The sequence below is a fragment of the Triticum dicoccoides genome, chromosome 5B (genome assembly GCF_002162155.2).
Source record: "Triticum dicoccoides isolate Atlit2015 ecotype Zavitan chromosome 5B, WEW_v2.0, whole genome shotgun sequence".
Taxonomy (NCBI): Eukaryota; Viridiplantae; Streptophyta; class Magnoliopsida; order Poales; family Poaceae; genus Triticum; species Triticum dicoccoides.
The window spans coordinates 254,944,729-254,963,117 of record NC_041389.1 but is presented as its reverse complement, the minus strand read 5'-3'; the positions used below and the strand labels follow the sequence as shown (position 1 = coordinate 254,963,117).

General features: G+C 49.0%; 4 protein-coding genes across 5 annotated transcripts; 1 reads left to right on the top strand and 3 right to left on the bottom strand.

The window, feature by feature from the left end:
• Window positions 1-1,003: 1,003 nt before the first annotated feature.
• LOC119308279 lies at window positions 1,004-2,401 on the top strand. The gene has a single exon (XM_037584380.1). It carries the CDS (start codon window positions 1,313-1,315, stop codon window positions 2,264-2,266), a length of 954 nt encoding a protein of 317 aa, XP_037440277.1. The 5' UTR covers window positions 1,004-1,312; the 3' UTR covers window positions 2,267-2,401.
• Window positions 2,402-6,541: 4,140 nt separating this feature from the next.
• Window positions 6,542-10,650, bottom strand: LOC119305378 (stress-response A/B barrel domain-containing protein At5g22580-like). 2 transcript variants are annotated; one of them, XM_037581903.1, is made up of 3 exons: window positions 10,595-10,650; window positions 7,187-7,296; window positions 6,542-6,957 (listed from the first exon to the last, which is right to left on the bottom strand). In XM_037581903.1, the coding sequence occupies exons 1-3, from the start codon at window positions 10,601-10,603 to the stop codon at window positions 6,750-6,752; spliced, it is 327 nt and encodes a 108-aa protein (XP_037437800.1). In that variant the 5' UTR covers window positions 10,604-10,650; the 3' UTR covers window positions 6,542-6,749. The 2 variants fall into 2 exon arrangements, with proteins under 2 accessions (XP_037437800.1, XP_037437799.1); XM_037581902.1 differs by lacking the exon at window positions 10,595-10,650 and having other exon boundaries at window positions 7,187-7,305.
• A 2,160-nt stretch (window positions 10,651-12,810) lies between these two features.
• LOC119308278 (stress-response A/B barrel domain-containing protein At5g22580-like) lies at window positions 12,811-13,816 on the bottom strand. Its single transcript, XM_037584379.1, has 2 exons — window positions 13,563-13,816; window positions 12,811-13,282 (listed from the first exon to the last, which is right to left on the bottom strand). Exons 1-2 carry the CDS (start codon window positions 13,676-13,678, stop codon window positions 13,069-13,071), a joined length of 330 nt encoding a protein of 109 aa, XP_037440276.1. The 5' UTR covers window positions 13,679-13,816; the 3' UTR covers window positions 12,811-13,068.
• Window positions 13,817-14,408: 592 nt separating this feature from the next.
• Window positions 14,409-17,263, bottom strand: LOC119308277 (RING-H2 finger protein ATL67-like). The gene is made up of 2 exons (XM_037584378.1): window positions 16,825-17,263; window positions 14,409-15,169 (listed from the first exon to the last, which is right to left on the bottom strand). Exons 1-2 carry the CDS (start codon window positions 17,238-17,240, stop codon window positions 14,758-14,760), a joined length of 828 nt encoding a protein of 275 aa, XP_037440275.1. The 5' UTR covers window positions 17,241-17,263; the 3' UTR covers window positions 14,409-14,757.
• Between the last annotated feature and the right edge of the window lie 1,126 nt (window positions 17,264-18,389).

Genomic DNA, 18,389 nt, shown 5'->3' with positions numbered 1-18,389 from the left:
CATGTCTATGGTTAGGAAACATAACTACCTTTGATTAATGAGCTAGTCAAGTAGAGGCATACTAGTGACGTTATGTTTGTCTATGTATTCACACATGTATCATGTTTCCGGTTAATACAATTCTAACATGAATAATAAACATTTATCATGATATGAGAAAATAAATAATAACTTTATTATTGCCTCTAGGGCATATTTCCTTCATTTATCACCGGTGCTCATGGAGATGGCGGATGGGGGACGCGGTTGCAAGAAGGGAACAACAAGGGCTCGACCACCGATGTAGGATAGGTTTTTTTTTCTAAATGTTCGAAATGTAATGAAAATCCACCGTGTTTGCATGAATGTCATCCGGATTATATGAAATCCTTACACCAAGTTCGTTCGGTTTATATGAAATATGTCGTGTTTGCACAAGTTTTGTCCGGTTAGTTCCAACAGTTGTTGAAATGAATGCGGGCAGCGTTGGATGGCAGCCTCCGGCATTAGTATACGGCAGACTGGTCCCCCTATCAGCGCACAGATGCCGGAGCAAATTTGCGGGTCAGCGTTTGAGATACCCTTATATTCTTTTTTAGTATAGTATAGATAATAAAGATTTTTGTTCCAAGAGAAAGAACAAATTTATATGCCTCTTTTATCTAAAATAATTACAGCTATCAACCGTGTTTCGAAAACACATGAATGTTACTCCCTTGACCCGTATTACTTGTCGTTCAAACGGCATATTACTTGTCATAGGGAGTATGATTTATTAAAAAAAATCAATGGGATACTTTTATTCCTATATAACGTACGTAATTTTGAAATATCTGAAGCGAACTTTGTCCTTTCTCCAAATACCAATTTGAAAGTTTTGTTTATGTAGAATGAAGTTTCACACATTTTCTTCTACAAATCTTGGCATAATAATAAACCTGTAATATAAATATACATACAGGCCCAGACAAAAACTGGTAGGATCGGACGGCTCGTGCGCTCCCGTTCCTGATCGGACGGCGGGATCCGCGGGCGGGCAGACTTAAAGCGGAAGGTTCCTCCTCCTCCGGCTCGTCGCCACCTCCGCTCCGGCAGTTACCGGTTCGCTGCTGCGTGCTGCGCTGTGCCTGCGCGCGTGCCACCCTCACCGCCGGGTTGCCATTATGAGTTGAGTTGGAGCCCGATCTCCCCGTCCCCGTTGCGTTAGCCCCACCACCTTCTCACTCATAACTCCCTCCCCTCCCCCTCCCCCGCCTCCTCTCCTCCCTCGCTCCTGGCGCGGCACCCGCACGCCGCAGTGCAGATCTCCTTCCCCGAGGAGGAGGAGGAGGAGATGGTGAGCGCGTCCAGCCTGCTGCTGCCGTCCTCCATGCGCGACTTCGCCTCCTGCATCGGCGACGGCGCCGTCCGCGTCGCCTGCGCCAGCCCCTCCTCCACCCTCACCTCCGGCGGCGGCTCCGCCTCCGGCTCCACCCTCGCCGTCACGGCGTCCTACCGTGCCACGCTCCTCAACTCTAACGCCTCCTCTCCGCCGCTGCTGTTTCGCCTGACCTGGGCCCACTCCCCGGTGGGCCCCACACTGTCTTTTGCTCCATCCGCCGCTGCGCCTTCCGTTCTCCTTCGCAGGCGCAGGGGCACCCGCTCCTTCACTCTCGCGGACGGCGGCGGCGATGCGGATGATGCGGAGGCGGGCTCGGAGCCCCCCGTGCTCGCCCTCTTCTGGGACCTCACGGCGGCGCGGTACGACCCCGGGGCGTCGCCGGAGCCGCTCTACGGCTACTTCGTCGTCGCCGTGGCCGGCGCAGAGGTCGTGCTCGCGGTGGGCGACCTGGCCGCGGAGTTCGTCAAGACCAAGTTCGAGGGCCAGATCTCCAAGGCGCGGTGCCTGCCGGTGTCGCGCAGGGAGCGCGTCGTGGTCGCCGACCCGGCGGCAATGCACACCGCGAGGGTGCGCTTCGCGGAGGGCGGGCCGGAGCACGAGGTGAGCGTCGGGTGCGCCACGAGCTCCGGGGGAGGGGAGGAGCTGTGGGTCAGCGTCGACGGGAAGCGAGCGGTGCAGGCGCAGCGGCTGCGGTGGAACTTCAGGGGCAACCAGACGGTGTTCGTCGACGGCGCGCCGGTGGACGTCATGTGGGACCTCCACGGGTGGTGGTTCCGGGACCCGCCGGGCTGCGCGGTGGTGATGCTCCGGGCAAGGAGCGCGCTGGAGAGCCGGCTGTGGCTGGAGGAGGAGGGGGCGGCGCCGGGGTTCTCGCTCGTCGTGCAGGCCTTCAACGCCCCGCCATGATGTCCATGATGAGGTTCCCGCTCGCCCCTCACTCTGGCTATGGCTGCTCTACCTCTACCTGCCCATTTGGGAAAAGGTAGCTGATTGAATTTAGCAAAACCAAGACGAATGCGATGTTTGGTTGGTTGGTGTTAATTTACAGCTCTAGACATATGTAGCTTGTTTTTGGAGGGACAATAAGCTCGGGATGAAAGTGAAACATAATTCAGGGATCATTTTAGGTGGTATAGAGAGAGAGAGAGAGAGAGAGAGAGGATCAAATCAACATTCCAAAGATAAACTATGAAGACAAATCAATGTTGAAGACAAATCAGCTTTCGGGTTCCCACAATCTGAGATCCATCAAAGCATCTAGAACCCAAGTGTGCAAATTTGACCCCTTATATATCTTCGGACGCAACCGGTCACCCCTCATTTGTCTGTCACCGGAAGAGCATTTACAGCCGGACTTGGCAAATCCAATCCATCAAACATCCGTGGACGTGCCCGGGCGTGTCCGCGGACAGTGACCGGCCACCTCTCAGAAAACGCATTCCACATCTAGATACCTCAAATCCATATTATTACAAGCAACGTGAATCCTAATCTACGCGGAGTTCGTCCGGTTCCGCTCCCCGCTCGCCCGGCTTCGCCCTGGCCATGTCCGGCGGCCGGCTGCACTCATCAGAGTGCTGGGCCGGTCACCGGCAAGGTAGAGTAGGGCATGGGACACGAGCTGGCTAACGGTACTCAAGGCCCCGCCGTCTCCCATGCCCTACTCTTCCTCGTTGGAGACCGGAACCCGAACGGTGCCGGTGGACGTCAGATCGATGAGGATCCTTCCGGGGACGAGCCGCTGACGTCCATCATGATGCGCTTGCGGCGCCCGGACTGATGCGACATACGGGGCACCGGAGAATGCGACTCCGCCTCGCCGACATCCGCCGTCGTGAGGGCTGTCGCCGCCTCCCGCGCCCGGTGGCTTGCACGGCGGGCACGCTGTGCCATGGCCTCGTTGAGGCCAATGGTCTGTCCCGATGCTCGGTGCGCCACCGAAGGGGTTTCGCATCCGCCAGCACGTTCGGGCGCCAGACGGACCGCACGGCCTCCGGTGAGGCAGCTATGGTCGGCCTAATGCTGGATCCATGCCCTATTTGGGCAGAAGCAATGGATTCCCGACGGATGGAGTCCGAGCGCAGCCGTCCACGAGCCATCTCCTTGGTGCCGCGCGGGATGAGCTCGAGGTCGACGGATTTGGAGGTGAGGACTCAGATCTGCTGCCCGCCATGCCGGAGAGGACCGAAAGGAGCCAGAGACGAGCTTGGCTGACGGAGGGGAGTGAAGTGGCTAGGGTTTGGTCTGGTGAGCAGATGGGAAGGATTTTATGTGGGGTCGGATGGGCCGGGCCCGACGTGGCAGGTGTGCCCCGGCGTGCCCGGGCACGCCCGGGCGCCCCCGTATCCGCCCCAATATGGGACGGATATGGGGGCGCCGGTCAGCCGGGACGTTTGAGGGTCGTTTGAGAGCCCCGTTTGGGTCAGAAAACCGTGACTTGGCAGTGACCGGGCGGCCTGCCCGGGCGTTTGAGACTGGTTTGAGGGGTCCAGTTGTAGGTGCTCTAACCACACACCTCATTTGCAAACCCCTATTTCCATACTCATCCATGCAACTTCAAATTCATCATACATAAATAAAGGAGCTACATTAGACTATCCTACCTTTACTCATTGTCATGGGAGATGTAGATGCCCCTCTCGCCGGAGCCGCTGTGCTTGTGGTCATTGGCGGCTGGGTGAAGCTCCAGCGCCTCCTTGTCGTCCTCGTTCGTTACAAGCCGCTCCCGCCTCCGTCGGCGAGGTAGATATGCGGTGGTTCGCCACCACCTCCCGCTCGGACTGGAACGACTCCAAAGATCGCTTGGTTTTCGGCCACGAAGATGGGATTAGCGACGCAATGCGGCATTGCCTGCTTGCTCCGCCTCCAACGGTCACTCCACTACAAGTTGCGCTGGAACTCCGCCTCCTTCATGCCAAATCCATCGGGCTCTATGCCTGGTGCCATCTCCTCTGGCCCCTCCATGTCCGCCTCGTCCTCCTCCTTCATAAGGGGTGCAACGTTCCTCTACCTCGCACACCTCCGCGTGATCTCCGCTCGACGCTCGGACGTGAGCATTTTGCAGTGTGTGATCTTCCGTCGGACCATAGGAGGTCAGAGTTGGAGTGGAAGTAGACGGGGGAAGCGGTGGCGGTGCGGGCGGGAGGGAAACGGGGACAATTAGTGTTTATCCTCGCCTTCCGGCTTAAATAGCCGCGCGTGTTCCGACCGTCAGTCTGACATTGCAGACACGTGTGAGCGTTCGCATATTCGCCCCACATATGAACTGGACATGTGGGGCACCGGACAACCCAGACGTTTGGACTGGGTTGGGGGTGGGGGGAGGGGGAATCCATCGAGTGGCGTTTTTTGTTAGTAGGAAAGTGAGGGGTTCGGTTGTAGATTTCTGAATTTATTCAAAAGTGATTCGAGATTGTACACCCTTTTCTTATTTGATGCTCTCACAGTCACAGTCACAGGTGAGGTCTATCAACCTAGAACCGCCATGTCTTGCAGCATGCTGTTCTCACTCTCTTGTCATGTAATTTGTACGGCACATTGGACCTACTATACTTGTCCACATTAGTAATTTGTCATGTCACCCCCCTCATGGGAACTTCCTTTTGGTGTGTCACTCTACTGTATAGCTGGTGCTGGACAATTGCACATGGTCTTGGACATAGTACAATAGTGGTAGTATAATCTAGAGTGGAGTGTGTTGATTTCACATTGGTCCCAGCTGCCCCAGGATAGGAGGTAGTAGTGAGTAGTGACTGTTTCCCTCCCCTCGCGCGCGCGCACACACACACAGTCCAACTCGCCACTCGTGAGATTCTCGCTTGCTTTGCTTTCTTTCTGCCGCTGCTGCTTCTCACGGGAGAATTATGTGTGTCATGCATTCCTTGGTTGTTGACGTTTGTTGTGTCTTGAATGTTTGTTGCGCCTTTTCCCATTCGGTGCCAAGTTGCCAGCACAAGGCACACAGCACCCCGCGTGTGAGGCGTTCGTCGCCATCATCGTCTCTACACTACACTTCACTCTGCTCGCCAAGCAATCACGCTGACACGCATAAATTGCCACGCCTTTGTCACCTCCTCTATGCCGTCCTCGTAGGCTTGCCACAACATCAGCATTCTGTTGCAATGTTGCACGAGTCCCTCGAGAGATTTTTCTTTTTGTTGTCGTTGCGGAGTAGATTTCGTTGCTTTGCTTTTGGGTAACATTGGACACCCTTGTATAGCTGCGCGATTGTAGTATGCTCTTCTCAACCATTTGTGACCTGGACGTATGCGTTAAAGTGGCAGGGCTATCGCTCCATTTCTCCATTGCTGCACGTCTAAGAAAGTCGATAGATGGGGAGAGCCACCACCAGGTTTACGCTTGCAAGTCTTGTCAACCCTCCGCTCTGCCTCTACGTGGATGATATCTGCAGGCAGGTATGATGCTGACGGGTGGCTTGTGGGAAGCTGAAAGTAACGACCTCGTTCGCCCTGGTTTCTCCCCGTCACCTGGAGTCCGAGTATCAATTGTTGGAGGATCATTATCTTTATCTTACTACCGGTTGCATATACTCCCTCTGTTCCTAAATATTTGTCTTTCTAGAGATTTTAATAAGTGACTACATACGGAGCAAAATGAGTGAATCTACACTCTAAAATATGTCTACATACATCCGTATGTTGAGTACATTTGAAATGCCTAGAAAGACAATTATTTCAGAACGGAGGGAGTATTTGGCAAATCCACAGACACGGTTGAAAAACATGAGAACTCTAGATGACGGCTGCATACACACGCCATTCATTTCACCAGTTTACTCATGGCCGGCATCCATGTCTAACACGGATACACTGGCCGTCGGAATTCAGCACTCGTTATGCGTTTCTAAATGCTGGGACGACTTTTTAGGCATTGACACCGTCAGGAAGTTTCAGCGCGCACGCGCTTGGTAAGCTCTGCAGTTGTCTCCTCTGAAGGCTTAAGTAGAAAGATAGCTCCCCAGCATCTCCCGAAAGGAAAAGCGAGAAAGATAGCACCGCTTCTGAAGGACAGCAAGTTAACTGCCAATGTAAATGGCTTCACATGAATGTACTCACGCGCATCCCACTGCCCAGTGTTCACCACTGTGCTACCAGTATAGTAGAGATCCATCAAGCGTACGTCATGAAGGCCGAAATGTCAAGAAAAGCAAATGAAAATCGCAGAAGTTTATTCAAGGGTGGATAACCAAACAACTTTTCAACGGAACACGCGGCATTACAGTCTCACTGGCAGCTGCACCAGCTAAACACTGAAGCAGAGAAAGGAGGCTCAGGTACTCCTACACTGCACCAGAGCTGAGCTGCAGCAGATAGATAGTTGGCACACCTATGCTTGGTGATAGCTGTTGGTCGAGGGTACTGGAGGCGGATCAGGCAGGCGGCGGCGCCGGCTTGACGAAGACCAAGGGGAAGTCCATGACGACGACCTTGTCGAGCGCGGCCATGAAGGTGGCGGCGAACGCAGAGTGCTTCTCATGGCCCATGCACGCCGCCAGGTCCTCGGCGCTGGCGAAGGTCATCACGAAGACGTGGGTGAAGCCCTGCGTGAGCGCCTCTTGGTTCAGCACGTCCTTGCCCCTGCAATATGCATGGTGTCAAGTGCTAGTTGAAGAAATATCGATGAATGAAGTATGGTACACGCAATCTTGATCTTTTACTGACGGCTGGCCTTAAAAAAAAGCTTTGGTCACTGGTTTATAGCACAAAGTTCTTCAGAAGAAATGCAGCACTAGATTTAGATACATTAAAGTGCACTGCAATTACTTTTCACAGCACAAGCTAAGGAATGCAAAGTATTTATGCGTACCAGCCGAAGTATTTGACGGTGTCGAGCTCCGCGGCGAGCTTGGTGAGCTCCTGGATGATGTCCTCCACCACGACGCCTTCCTTGAACTTGGCCATGCAAAGGTGCTTGAACTCCGCCATGGCCCGACCTTTGAGAAACTTGACCGTGTGCTAGCTAGTGTCGAGTGGGAACAGAAGTTTCCCCTGGTAACGGTGCAGGCTTTGACTCGAGGTGTCTCGGATTATACACCGCTATTAGTCGATTCCGGAGTTCAAAATTTCATGGGTAACAAGAACTTTTTCTCGTTTGAACTTGCCTGGTTTGAAAGAGAAGGGTTCCTCGAGTTGTTAGCTAGAGAGTGGGCTATGGACTCGGGAGGTAGGACACCTATCGACAGATGGCAATCCAAGATTCGTCATCTCCGTCGTTTCCTTCGTGGCTGGGCTAAGCACACGCATGGGATTTATAAGGTGGAGAAGGACAGACTTCTTCTAATCATTCAAAATTTCGAAGCTAAAGCAGAAACCTCTATCTTGGATTCCAATGAGTTGGCAACAAAGATAGATGCAGAGATGCAGCTTAAAAAGCTTCTCCGTGAGGAGGAATTGAAGTGGGCATTGCGAGGTAAGGTTCGCAAAATCGTAGAAGGCAAGGATAACACTTAATTCTTTCACATGATTGCGAATGGGAAGCATCGTAAGAAGAGAATTTTCCAATTAGAACAAGATGAAGGGACGATAGTTGGTCGGGATAATCTCAAAGAGTACATTACCAATTATTACAAACAGTTGTTTGGTACCCCGGTAGAGACATTCGTGTCGTTGGATGAGTCTAGGGTTGAGGATGTGCCTCAACTTGAGACTGCCGAGAATGAGCTCTTGACTGCTCCTTTCTCGGAGAAAGAGGTGTTTGAGGCTATTAATCAAATGGAGAACAACAAGGCTCCAGGTCCGGACGGATTTCCGGCGGAGTTTTATAAGAAGTGTTGGCATTTTATCAAGGGAGACTTGATGCCCATGTTTCAAGAGTTTTTTGAGGGGCAGCTTCAATTGTTCAAGCTAAATTTTGGGACGATTACTCTTCTGCCTAAGAAGACTGAGGCTGTTCGGATTGAGCAGTTTCGACCCATTTGTTTGCTAAATGTGAGTTTCAAGATCTTCACTAAGGTGGGGACAAATAGACTTACACAAATAGCACACACAGTAGTTCAGCCGTCCCAGTCTGCTTTCATGCCGGATAGAAACATCCTGAAAGGGGTTGTTGTCTTGCATGAAACGCTCCATGAAATCCACTCCAAAAAACTAGATGGCGTAGTTTTTAAAGTGGATTTTGGAAAAGCATATGATAAAGTCAAATGGCCTTTCCTTCAACAAGCATTGCGTATGAAAGGTTTTGATCCGGCCTGGAGAAACCAAATTGACTCTTTAACGCAAAAAGGGAGTGTCGGGATTAAGGTGAATGATGACGTGGGTCATTATTTCCAAACACACAAGGGGCTACGGCAAGGAGACCCTATGTCATCGATCCTGTTTAACATAGTGGCTGACATGCTGACTATTTTAATAGGTCGGGCAAAGGATGCAGGACAGGTAGGTGGCCTGCTTCCACATCTAGTAGACAGCGGGTTATCCATTCTCCAGTATGCTGATGATACTATCATATTTATGGAGCATGATATGGCGAAAGCAAGGAACATGAAGCTGCTGCTTTGCTTATTTGAACAATTGTCCGGGCTTAAAATCAACTTCCACAAGAGCGAATTGTTTTGCTTTGGAAGAGCTAATGATGACCGGGACTCGTATCAACAATTGTTCGGATGTGATTTGGGTTCTTTACCATTTACGTATTTAGGTATACCCATTCATCATCGTAAGCTAACCAATGCTGAGTGGAAATGTATTGAGGATCGTTTTGAAAAGAAACTGAGCTGTTGGAAAGGAAAGCTCATGTCATATGGAGGTCGATTAATTCTGATTAACTCGGTCCTTACTAGTATGCCTATGTTTCTGTTATCCTTTTTCTTGGTTCCGGTCGGAGTTAGGAAAAGGTTAGATTTCTATCGATCTCGATTCTTTTGGCAAATTGATGAGCTTAAAAGGAAGTATAGACTTGCGAAGTGGGATATTATCTGCAGACCTAAGGACCAAGGTGGCCTAGGTATTGAAAATTTAGAAATCAAAAATATATGTCTCCTTAGCAAGTGGCTTTTTAAGTTGTCATCTGAGACGGAGGCCACTTGGGCACAGATTTTACGCAATAAGTATCTTTTTGCTAAAACCTTGGCCCAAGGTGTCTGTGAGACCTTCAGACTCGCCCTTTTGGAAGGGTCTGATGAGAGTTAAACAAATATTTTTCAATAAGACTAAATTTATTGTTGGGAATGGTACCACGACGAGGTTTTGGGAGGATACGTGGCTTGGGGAGACCCCACTAGCACTTCAATATCCTTCTTTGTATAACATAGTCCAACGTAGAGGTGCCTATGTTACTACTGTTTTACAGTCCGTTCCCCTCAATATCAACTTTAGGCGGACGCTTGTTGGTAATCGTTGGGAGGCCTGGCTCCATCTGGTTCGTCGTTTAATGGATGTCCGGTTGTCTGCTAACCCTGATCAGCTGCATTAGAAACTTACTAAGAACGGTGTGTTCTCGGTCAAATCAATGTATCAGGCTGTCATTAACTCTACTGTCATCCCTACCTCTTTACATGTTTGGAAAGTTGAGGTACCCTTACGTATTAAAGTGTTTATGTGGTTTGTACATAAACAAGTCATTCTGACTAAGGATAACCTTGCAAAACGTAATTGGGTAGGTCCGTCTCGATGTAGCTTCTGTGATCATTCTGAAACCATCAAACACCTCTTTCTCGATTGTCCGTTGGCTAAGATTCTGTGGCGATCGGTTCATATTGCTTTTAATATCAGTCAGCCCACCTCTATTAGTATGTTATTTGGAACATGGCTAGATGGGATGGATTCTGACATTGCAAGACACATTTGGGTTGGCGTTTGTGCACTTTTGTGGGCAATATGGAATTGCAGAAATGACTTAGTCTTTAACCGATCAACAAACATTCACTTTTTGCAGGTTATCTTCAGGGCCACGGCGTTCATCCGTATGTGGTCGCTACTCACTCCGACGGAGGCCAGGGAGCGTTTGGTTACTGCGTCTACCCGATGGGAGATGGTAGCTCGGGATATTTTCAACCGGTTTGGATGGCGGTCATGTAATAGGATAGACATGTAGTGATCCTATTGTTTTGCCAGCCGGTTGTGGCTTTGGGCTTTTCTTATTTACAGATTTTGTTATAGTTTGTACTATGACCTTTCAGTACTTTGCGACTGGTTTTTCCTATTAATAATATAAGCCGTATGCATCTTTCTGATGCAGAGGCTGGGACATGTCCCCTTTTCTAAAAAAAAAAAAAAACTCCGCCATGGCCCAAAGACAAAGGCAGCTAGCTTTCTCTTTTCTCTCTTCCCTCCGGCCGGTGGCTTTGCTTGCAGTGGCAGAGGCCGCTATGATCACGCCGTTTTAAAGCCGGGAGCGGGGGGAGAGCTCTGGCCAGATTTGCTCACGGTGACGGTGAGGGCCACCACCGCCCACAGGAATCACTCACTCAGTCTAAAGCTTGCTAGGCATTTTTCTTCCTTTTTCTTGCCACTAGACTCGACTTAATCATTTCAGCACAGGGGTCAGGAGGTGAAGGCCGACCATGCTGCTGCTGCATTGAGCACAGCACAGCACACTGTTAGATCTAGCTCGCATGGCTGCATGAGCCTCTCAAGTCTGAACCATGATTGTACCCGATCCGAGCGACATCGGCATCGGCGCGCAGGCCCCACCGGGATCTGCATGCCTGCTTTCAGAGCAGAATGAGATGTCAACATTCTGGAGTTCCATTTTTGTGATCTTGAATCTTGGATCAGGGTTGCTTAGAATTATGCGTGTTAGATGATGCTTGACCGATTCATCTCATCAGACCAGTTAGGCCGCTCACTCACCAAGACCAAGGTAACTTGACGAAGAATAGACACTGAATCCAGGTAGATGGAAACAAGATGGCACCTAATGTTGATGGAGATTGCTAACCACGTGTGCCATGCGGTGATGTTGATGCTAATCAATTCTTGTGCTGATGTATCAGTGAGACATCTTCAATCTTTCAGTCCGAGCAATATCTATCTCCAAGTCTCTACTACAGGTCACCAATTTTACCAACTCCTTATCCGGCCAAAAGGTGGTAAATTTAGCTTTTTTTCTCCCCTAAACCGCACCTAGCCGATCCCTTATAACCGTTAGTGGTGTAAAATTTTTACTCCAACCCTATTCTTCTCTCTATATTTACTCCTGCTCGCGCCGGCTGAGTAAAATTTCCTCACTCTCTCTTCTCTCCCCCGCCTCCTCTCCCCCCGCCCCGATCCGCCGCCCTCCCTCCTCCCTGATGGCCCGACGCGGTGGCCGTCGGTCCCCTCCGCTGATCCGCAGCGCGGATCCGCGCCGCCACGCCCGCAGGTCATCGTCCGCGGCTGCTTCTTCGAGCCGCCACCGCCGTCGAACCGCTCGGATAGCGCGGGAGGACCGGGAGGCGAGGGAGCCCCTCGAGGCCGAGGCCACCGACGAGGCCTACATGGATGAGCTCCGCCAGTAGTACCCGGAGCTAGTGGAGGCGGAGCGGGAGATCTTCGCCATCAATGACGGCGAAGTTATCATTATCTCCGACGATGAGGGCGGCAACAACAATGGCAACGCGGGTGGCGAGGTGGGCGGCGACGACGAGCTCGACGTTTAGGAGTGGCGGGGCATCTTCCCCGACTACGACGACGGCACCGGCCCGGACCCAGCTCTCACCGAGGGTGGCCTCACCCGAAAGGATTGACTTGACCTCCACTTCGGCCGAAAATAGTTTAAGTTTAGTTTTAGTTTAAATTTATGTTTAATGTTCGGTTGAGAGAACTTTATGTGTTGAACTTATGTTTAAATGCATCATCTTTCGGTTCAAATCTGATTGAATTTGTGCAAATTTAGTTATACTCCGCTAATTTTAGCGGACCGGTTAGGTGTGGCAAAATCCTAGTGGAGTATATATACTCCACTGAGGTTAGTCACTAACTTTTAAGGGATCGGTTAGAAATGCCCTAAGCACATACAAATCTGTGCAGTGCAGTGCAGCTTCCATTGTTGCAGTTATCTTATACACATGTTTTCGTTTTTTTGTAAGCAAACCCCATTTATCGTCCATCTTTTTCCCAAGGAAAAACTAGTATTTCATGGAGCCCCTCGATCACTTTTGGTCTCTTCTTTCAATTCGACAGTATTACCATTTGACAAAGTCTGCAGTAACTCCAGACATTTCGACTATTAACAAGATGGCATGGTTGTGTGCATGGGGCCGACCCTCATTCTTGGTAATAATGAAGGAGAACGCAAGAAAGATAGCACCGCTCAACCACCCCAGGGGCAGCAATTGAAACGGCCAATGTTTATCAATGCCCTCACATGAAAATTCTGACATGTTACTGTTGATCAATGCCTTCAGCTTCATTGATGAAACTCACATTGCCAGAGTTTAGTGTTTATGCAATAGTGGCAAGCATGAGTGAACCATTACAGATATCCATCAATTCATCATGAAGACCGAAAAGTAAAGCAAAACCAGCGATGTTTATTCAAGGGTGATAACCAAGCAACTTTTGAACTGAATGCACGGAATAGAGTTACACCGGCCGGAGGCTTTACAGGCTAGACGGTTAACAAACGCCGTAGTAGCAGGACAAGCAAGCAAAAAAAAGGAGGCTTTAGGTACATCACAGCTGCAGCCTTCAGATAGATGTAGGCACCTTACAGTGGCTGCCGATGGTAGATGCTTACTTGCTTAGTAACAGACAGGTGGGGAGTATCATTCAGGCGGCCTCAGGCGATGGCGCCGGCTTGGCGACGACGAAGGGGAAGTCCAGGACAACCACCTTGTCGAGCACGGCCATGAAGGTGGCGGCGAAGGCAGAGTGCTTCTCGTGGCCCATGCACGCTGCCAGGTCCTCGGCGCTGGCGAAGCTCATGGAGAAGACGTGGGTGAAGCCCTGCGTCAGCGCCTCCTGGTTCAGCACGTCCTTTCCCCTGCACCCCCAACACAAGGAACAATCAAGCAATGATATGCTCCTATCTCTTGTCTTGTCAGATAAACTCTAGATAGATAGAAGCACTTATGAAGGGCGATGCCTAATCTTGATCTTCATCTGGTGTTGCTGACTTAGACTTTGAGATAGTTTTGGTCATCGGTGCAAGATTTTAGGGTTCTTGAAAAAAAAGATGGGGCGGACAGTTTGAAGTGTGCTGTGCAGTAAAGTTGGAATCCCTTTTCCGGAACAAAACAAATGAAATGCAAATGCATGCATACCACCCAAAGAATTTGACGGTGTCGAGCTCCGCGGCGAGCTTGGTGAGCTCCTCAATGATGTCCTCCACCACCACGCCCTCCTTGAACCTCACCAGGCACAGGTGCTTGAACTCCATGGCTCAACAAGTCACAAGTCACAAGTGCAAAGCTGAGCCAAGCTTTCTCCTCTGGTGGCTTTGCACTTTGCAGCGGATGCGTATCATCATGCCACGGTGCTGGCCGTTTTATGGACGGGATGAGAGCTCTACTCCGGTGAGGGCCACCACCACCACCACCGACAGGAATCACTCACTGTAAATAGCCTTATCTTTCCTTCTTCCTGGCAGTACACTTGTAGTTGTAGACAATGCCCCCCTGCTGTTGGTTTTGAGCACTATTAGATCTACCACGAGCCATGAGTGGACCCCACTGGACCGACATGGATGTGTGGGACCCACAGGGGTCTGCTTTCAGAACAAGCATCATTATCATTCTGGAGTTAGATGTTGTGATCCCGAATTCTGGATCAGAATTATGCAGCACTGTACTGCTTCCAGTTCCCTGCAGTGTAGGTCAGTTAACCTCAAACCAGCCAATTGCAGTTAGGTCACTTAACCATGGTGACTTGGAGAAACTAGACACTGAAGCAAGCAGCACGCTGCTACTTCCAAACGGATGCAAACAGGAGGACACCAGCTAATCTTGATGCTGTTCATGAAGAATTCTCTTATGGATGCATGAGCGCGACATCTTCAATATGTTTGTTAGCTCATCAGTTCTTCATCTGCATTAAAACAGTCATCTCAACCAGCAAATCAAGATGCCCTACCCATCCTGTTTGTTAGCTCATCAGTTCATTCATCTGCATTAAAACAGTCATCACAATCAATATGTTTGTAGCTGTTTGAATTGGTACATGCACTGATGATGATGTTCCTACAACAATTCTCTGTGGGCTACCATAGATGGATACAATGGACTGTTTTCAGTCAAATTATCGAGCAAATGTGGCTTTTCGACAAGAAACCCAAAGATTTCTCATATTTACATCGGACCCGCGGAAATCTAATCTATAACAGACATCCGTTCACCCACATGGGCAGATGTTTCCAAGTTTACAGGTTGTTCACAAAAGAAACTCCAAACAGCTACTTGCCGGAGCTTAGCTGGGGAGATCACGACCTGCTGAGTACACGAGGACTCTCCATGTGCTGTTTTACTGTTTGCTTGTTATTTCGCCAGGAGAGGTAACCTCAGACAACGTCAAGTCGTCTGGCCCATCCAAGGATGGACCGGGTACTGTCCGATTCGCCTGGTCGGATTCATTCTGAAGAACCTCTGATGCCCTTGACGAATGGCCCGTGCCGACAAACAGGCAATGGCACGGATCCGATATTGATGCTTCAGGGGAATAAGGAGGTATAGGTATAGGTATCACCACTGCACTTGGTAAAGGAGGCGCAATTTGCTTGCTATCAGGATAGTCAGACAGTGAAATTCTACAGACTGGGCATGTTGAGTGCTGCTTTAGCCAAGCATCTATGCACACCATATGGAAATTGTGGCCACAGTAAGGAAGAGTGCGGAGCACATCTTTGTCCTCGTATTCTGCAAGACAGACAACACACCTGCGAGCGAAGACACGAACAGTTCAGAGTCTAGATTTTGGTGTAATCAGAAAGAATTGCTAGAAAAACCTAGCACAAGAAAATGGAAATACAGAATAGAACAGACTAACAGATGCACATACTGAGGTCTAATCCTCTTTTTTCCTAAACCAAACCGAGAAAAACTGCGGTTTTTAGAAACTGAAGTGTTCATTGCCCATACTGAGCTTAGATTACTACAGTTTTGGAAAAACTGTGCTGCCAAAGGCTAGCTGCGAAACTGGATGGAATGTAGTGTTTGTTACAAGATACAGTACTAAACACAAAAGTGAATCACACAATTGGTGCAAGTAAAAATTACTCCCTTCATCCCATAATATAAGATGTTATTGCAACCATTGTACTCATATATTGGTTGTAGTAACATCTTATATCGCGGAATGGAGGGAGTAGTAAATGATGTGCATCCAACAAAAGACTTGTTAACCTAACAGTGAAGGATTAGATTGGACAAGCCAGTCCTAGCCTCCCTCTAATTAAGCACATGTGAGTACTCAATATACTTAATTGCGATGCCCCATTATTCCTCAGTACGATTTTATTCAGGGGCAGCTCAAAGATATTTGTATTCCAATTATATGTTATTAATTGAGTGGTCTTATCTGTCCAATGAAAATGAAATCTCAGGAACCTCATGGTTCAATAGTCAATCCCCGTTAAACACCGTAATCAGGACTCTTGTACTAAAAAGGTCAGATAATTTATCTTAGGCACCAACATGCCCAAGGACATTACCTATGGTACTAAAAGAATCTAAAAACACTCTCAAGGACAGCTTCATAACTACAAGAGAGGATCCATCTCCCCATGTGGCATTGCTACTTGAAGATTTTTCAGTAGTATTTATCTATGGCTATACATTGACATGATCAAACACTCATGCTGAGAAGTGGTCAGAAGAATGGCAGTACTTGCCAAAGATTACTGAGGACAATGGTGGGTGGTATATACATAGGATAATTACCCTTTTAGGCAGTATGTTTGTAACAACAAACGCTGAGCAAAGCTCAACAATTCTTTATCCATATAGTATAGTCTATGGTAAAGTCGTTAACAAACACCAGAAGCATGAATTTTCGTATGAATAAAATCAGAATTCATATTAGCTAATAATGTGTTACCAGCTTACATTATTCAGCAAGCTGGAACTGAACCATGGCATTTCCCAGTCCCAGTCCCACCTCCGTACTAATATTAGAACTCTAACCAAAAAGCAAGCATTTCGCATGTCTGTGAGGATTCAGTGGCTGCTCACAGCACTAGTAGTATCCAAAAGAACCCAACTAGACAGTGACAATGGCACTAATCTTGGCCTTACAATAATAATAGTGAGATCCCTCTTTCGCCACTCACTGAGTGCGGACTCACAGCTAGAAGCTCCTAATTGCAGCGTTGGTTGCCCCAAATCAGTGGCCTAACTAAGGATCAACTAAAACCAGCGCGACCGAACAGCAATTCCAATGAATACGAGGGATATACCCACTAAATGGCGCTGCACAGTGGAGTAGATTCCAAGTTTAGACGGCAGGCAACGCAAGGAAGCGCACGGCACGGCACGGGGACAAATTGGAATCGGCGATGGATGGAGCAAAGGCAGATCGAGGAGGAGCACTTACTGCGGGGCCGCGTCTGAGGAGTCGGAGTCGGAGGAGGCGGCAGCTGCGAAGGCGCGGGTGGGGAAGGAGGCGACGGCGGCCAGGTCCAGCCCCCCGGCACAGGGGCCAGCCGCGGCCTGGGCTCCCAGGCCGTCGACCTGGACGGCGAAGAAGTAGTTGGCGGCGAGGGGCGGGAAGCCCGGCGGGAGCGCCGAGGCGCGGGAGCGGCGGCGGCGGCGGCGCACGAGCGCGCAGACGAGCCTGGAGCAGACGAAGACTATGAAGAGGACGCTGACGCAGAAGCCGAGCAGCGTGAGCACCATGCTCGTGGACACCCCCGACGCCATGGCGCGGCCGGCGGATGGGAGTGCGGGTGCGAGTGTGGGCGCTGCGCTGCTCTGCTCGGTGTTAATAAATGGGATCTGCGTCTGCTGCATCTCCCGACAGGTTGTATGTTAATCTTGCTGCTATAATGTTCGTATCATCGGCCAACAAGCTATCATATAACTACTTCAATGGATTGTATTTAAATTGTCCAATAGATGATAAAAAATAAATGTGATTGCTTTTTATTTTATCTTGGAGCTTGTGCAAAGGTTGTTGGTTAATCTACATAATACTTCCTCCGTTTTTATTTACTCTGCATATTAGAGTTGACTGAAGTCAAACTTCGTAAAGTTTGACCAAATTTGTAGAAAATAATAAATCTATACGATGTGAAAGTACATCCAATAATAAATCTAATGTTGTTGATTTGTTATTGTATCTTAATATTTTTGTTTATAAACTTGGTCAAAGTTTGTAAGCTTGACTTTGACCAAAACTAATATCCTAACTAAATAAAAATGAAGGGAGTACTACTTTACTCTCCCTCCGCATTTATTACATGCCACATCATCATTACGTTTTAGGTGGCAAATTTACCAACGCCTATTCCCTCTGTCCGCGAATAAGTGTACTTCTAACTTTTGTCCTAGGTCAAATTTTTAAACTTTGATCAACTTTATAGGGAAAAGTACTAGCATTTATGACACTAAATTAGTATCACTAGATCTATTTTGAAATGTACTTTCATAATATATCAATTTGATGTCATATATGTTATGACTCTTTTGTATATAGTTGGTCAAACTTTTAAAACTTTGACTTAAGACAAAAGCTAAAAGTACACTTATTCGCGGACGGAGGGAGTATCTTACAACTGTTGGAGATGCCCTTAGAAAGTTGTTTGCATGTCGCGTGGATTTTTATCCACCCGGGAACGTGAATGGGAAGGGGATGCCATGCGGTGGTGGGGGCGGATCCCGATCGGTGGCTGCAGCGAGCGGGGCCGTGACAGCATCGCACGCGCAATACGGCTGGTCGTAATGATAGTATCATAGCATGCCAACTAGGCAATTTTGATGAGGTGTCATAGACTTAATGAAGAAAGAAAAGATTGAGTATCATATCATGATACCGTATCATAATAAATGCTCTGCTACTATGTGTCATGCATGACAATTAGGCTGGCCATAGTGGGGTAACATAATTAATATCATATACTTGGACTCGCAAACATGCTTACGTGCCAGGAAATTAAAAAA

Excerpts from the sequence above, each read along its gene's own strand:
- LOC119308279 (XM_037584380.1), top strand. The coding sequence starts at position 1,313 with ATGGTGAGCGCGTCCAGCCTGCTGCTGCCGTCCTCCATGCGCGACTTC.
- LOC119308278 (XM_037584379.1), bottom strand. The coding sequence starts at position 13,678 with ATGGAGTTCAAGCACCTGTGCCTGGTGAGGTTCAAGGAGGGCGTGGTG. Across the intron at positions 13,283-13,562 it reads ACCGTCAAATTCTTTGGGTG|GGGAAAGGACGTGCTGAACC; the intron begins GTATGCATGCAT and ends TTGGGGGTGCAG.
- LOC119305378 (XM_037581903.1), bottom strand. Across the intron at positions 6,958-7,186 it reads ACCGTCAAATACTTCGGCTG|GGGCAAGGACGTGCTGAACC; the intron begins GTACGCATAAAT and ends TGCATATTGCAG.
- LOC119308277 (XM_037584378.1), bottom strand. The coding sequence starts at position 17,240 with ATGCAGCAGACGCAGATCCCATTTATTAACACCGAGCAGAGCAGCGCA. Across the intron at positions 15,170-16,824 it reads TCCTCAGACGCGGCCCCGCA|GTGTGTTGTCTGTCTTGCAG; the intron begins GTAAGTGCTCCT and ends CTTCGCTCGCAG.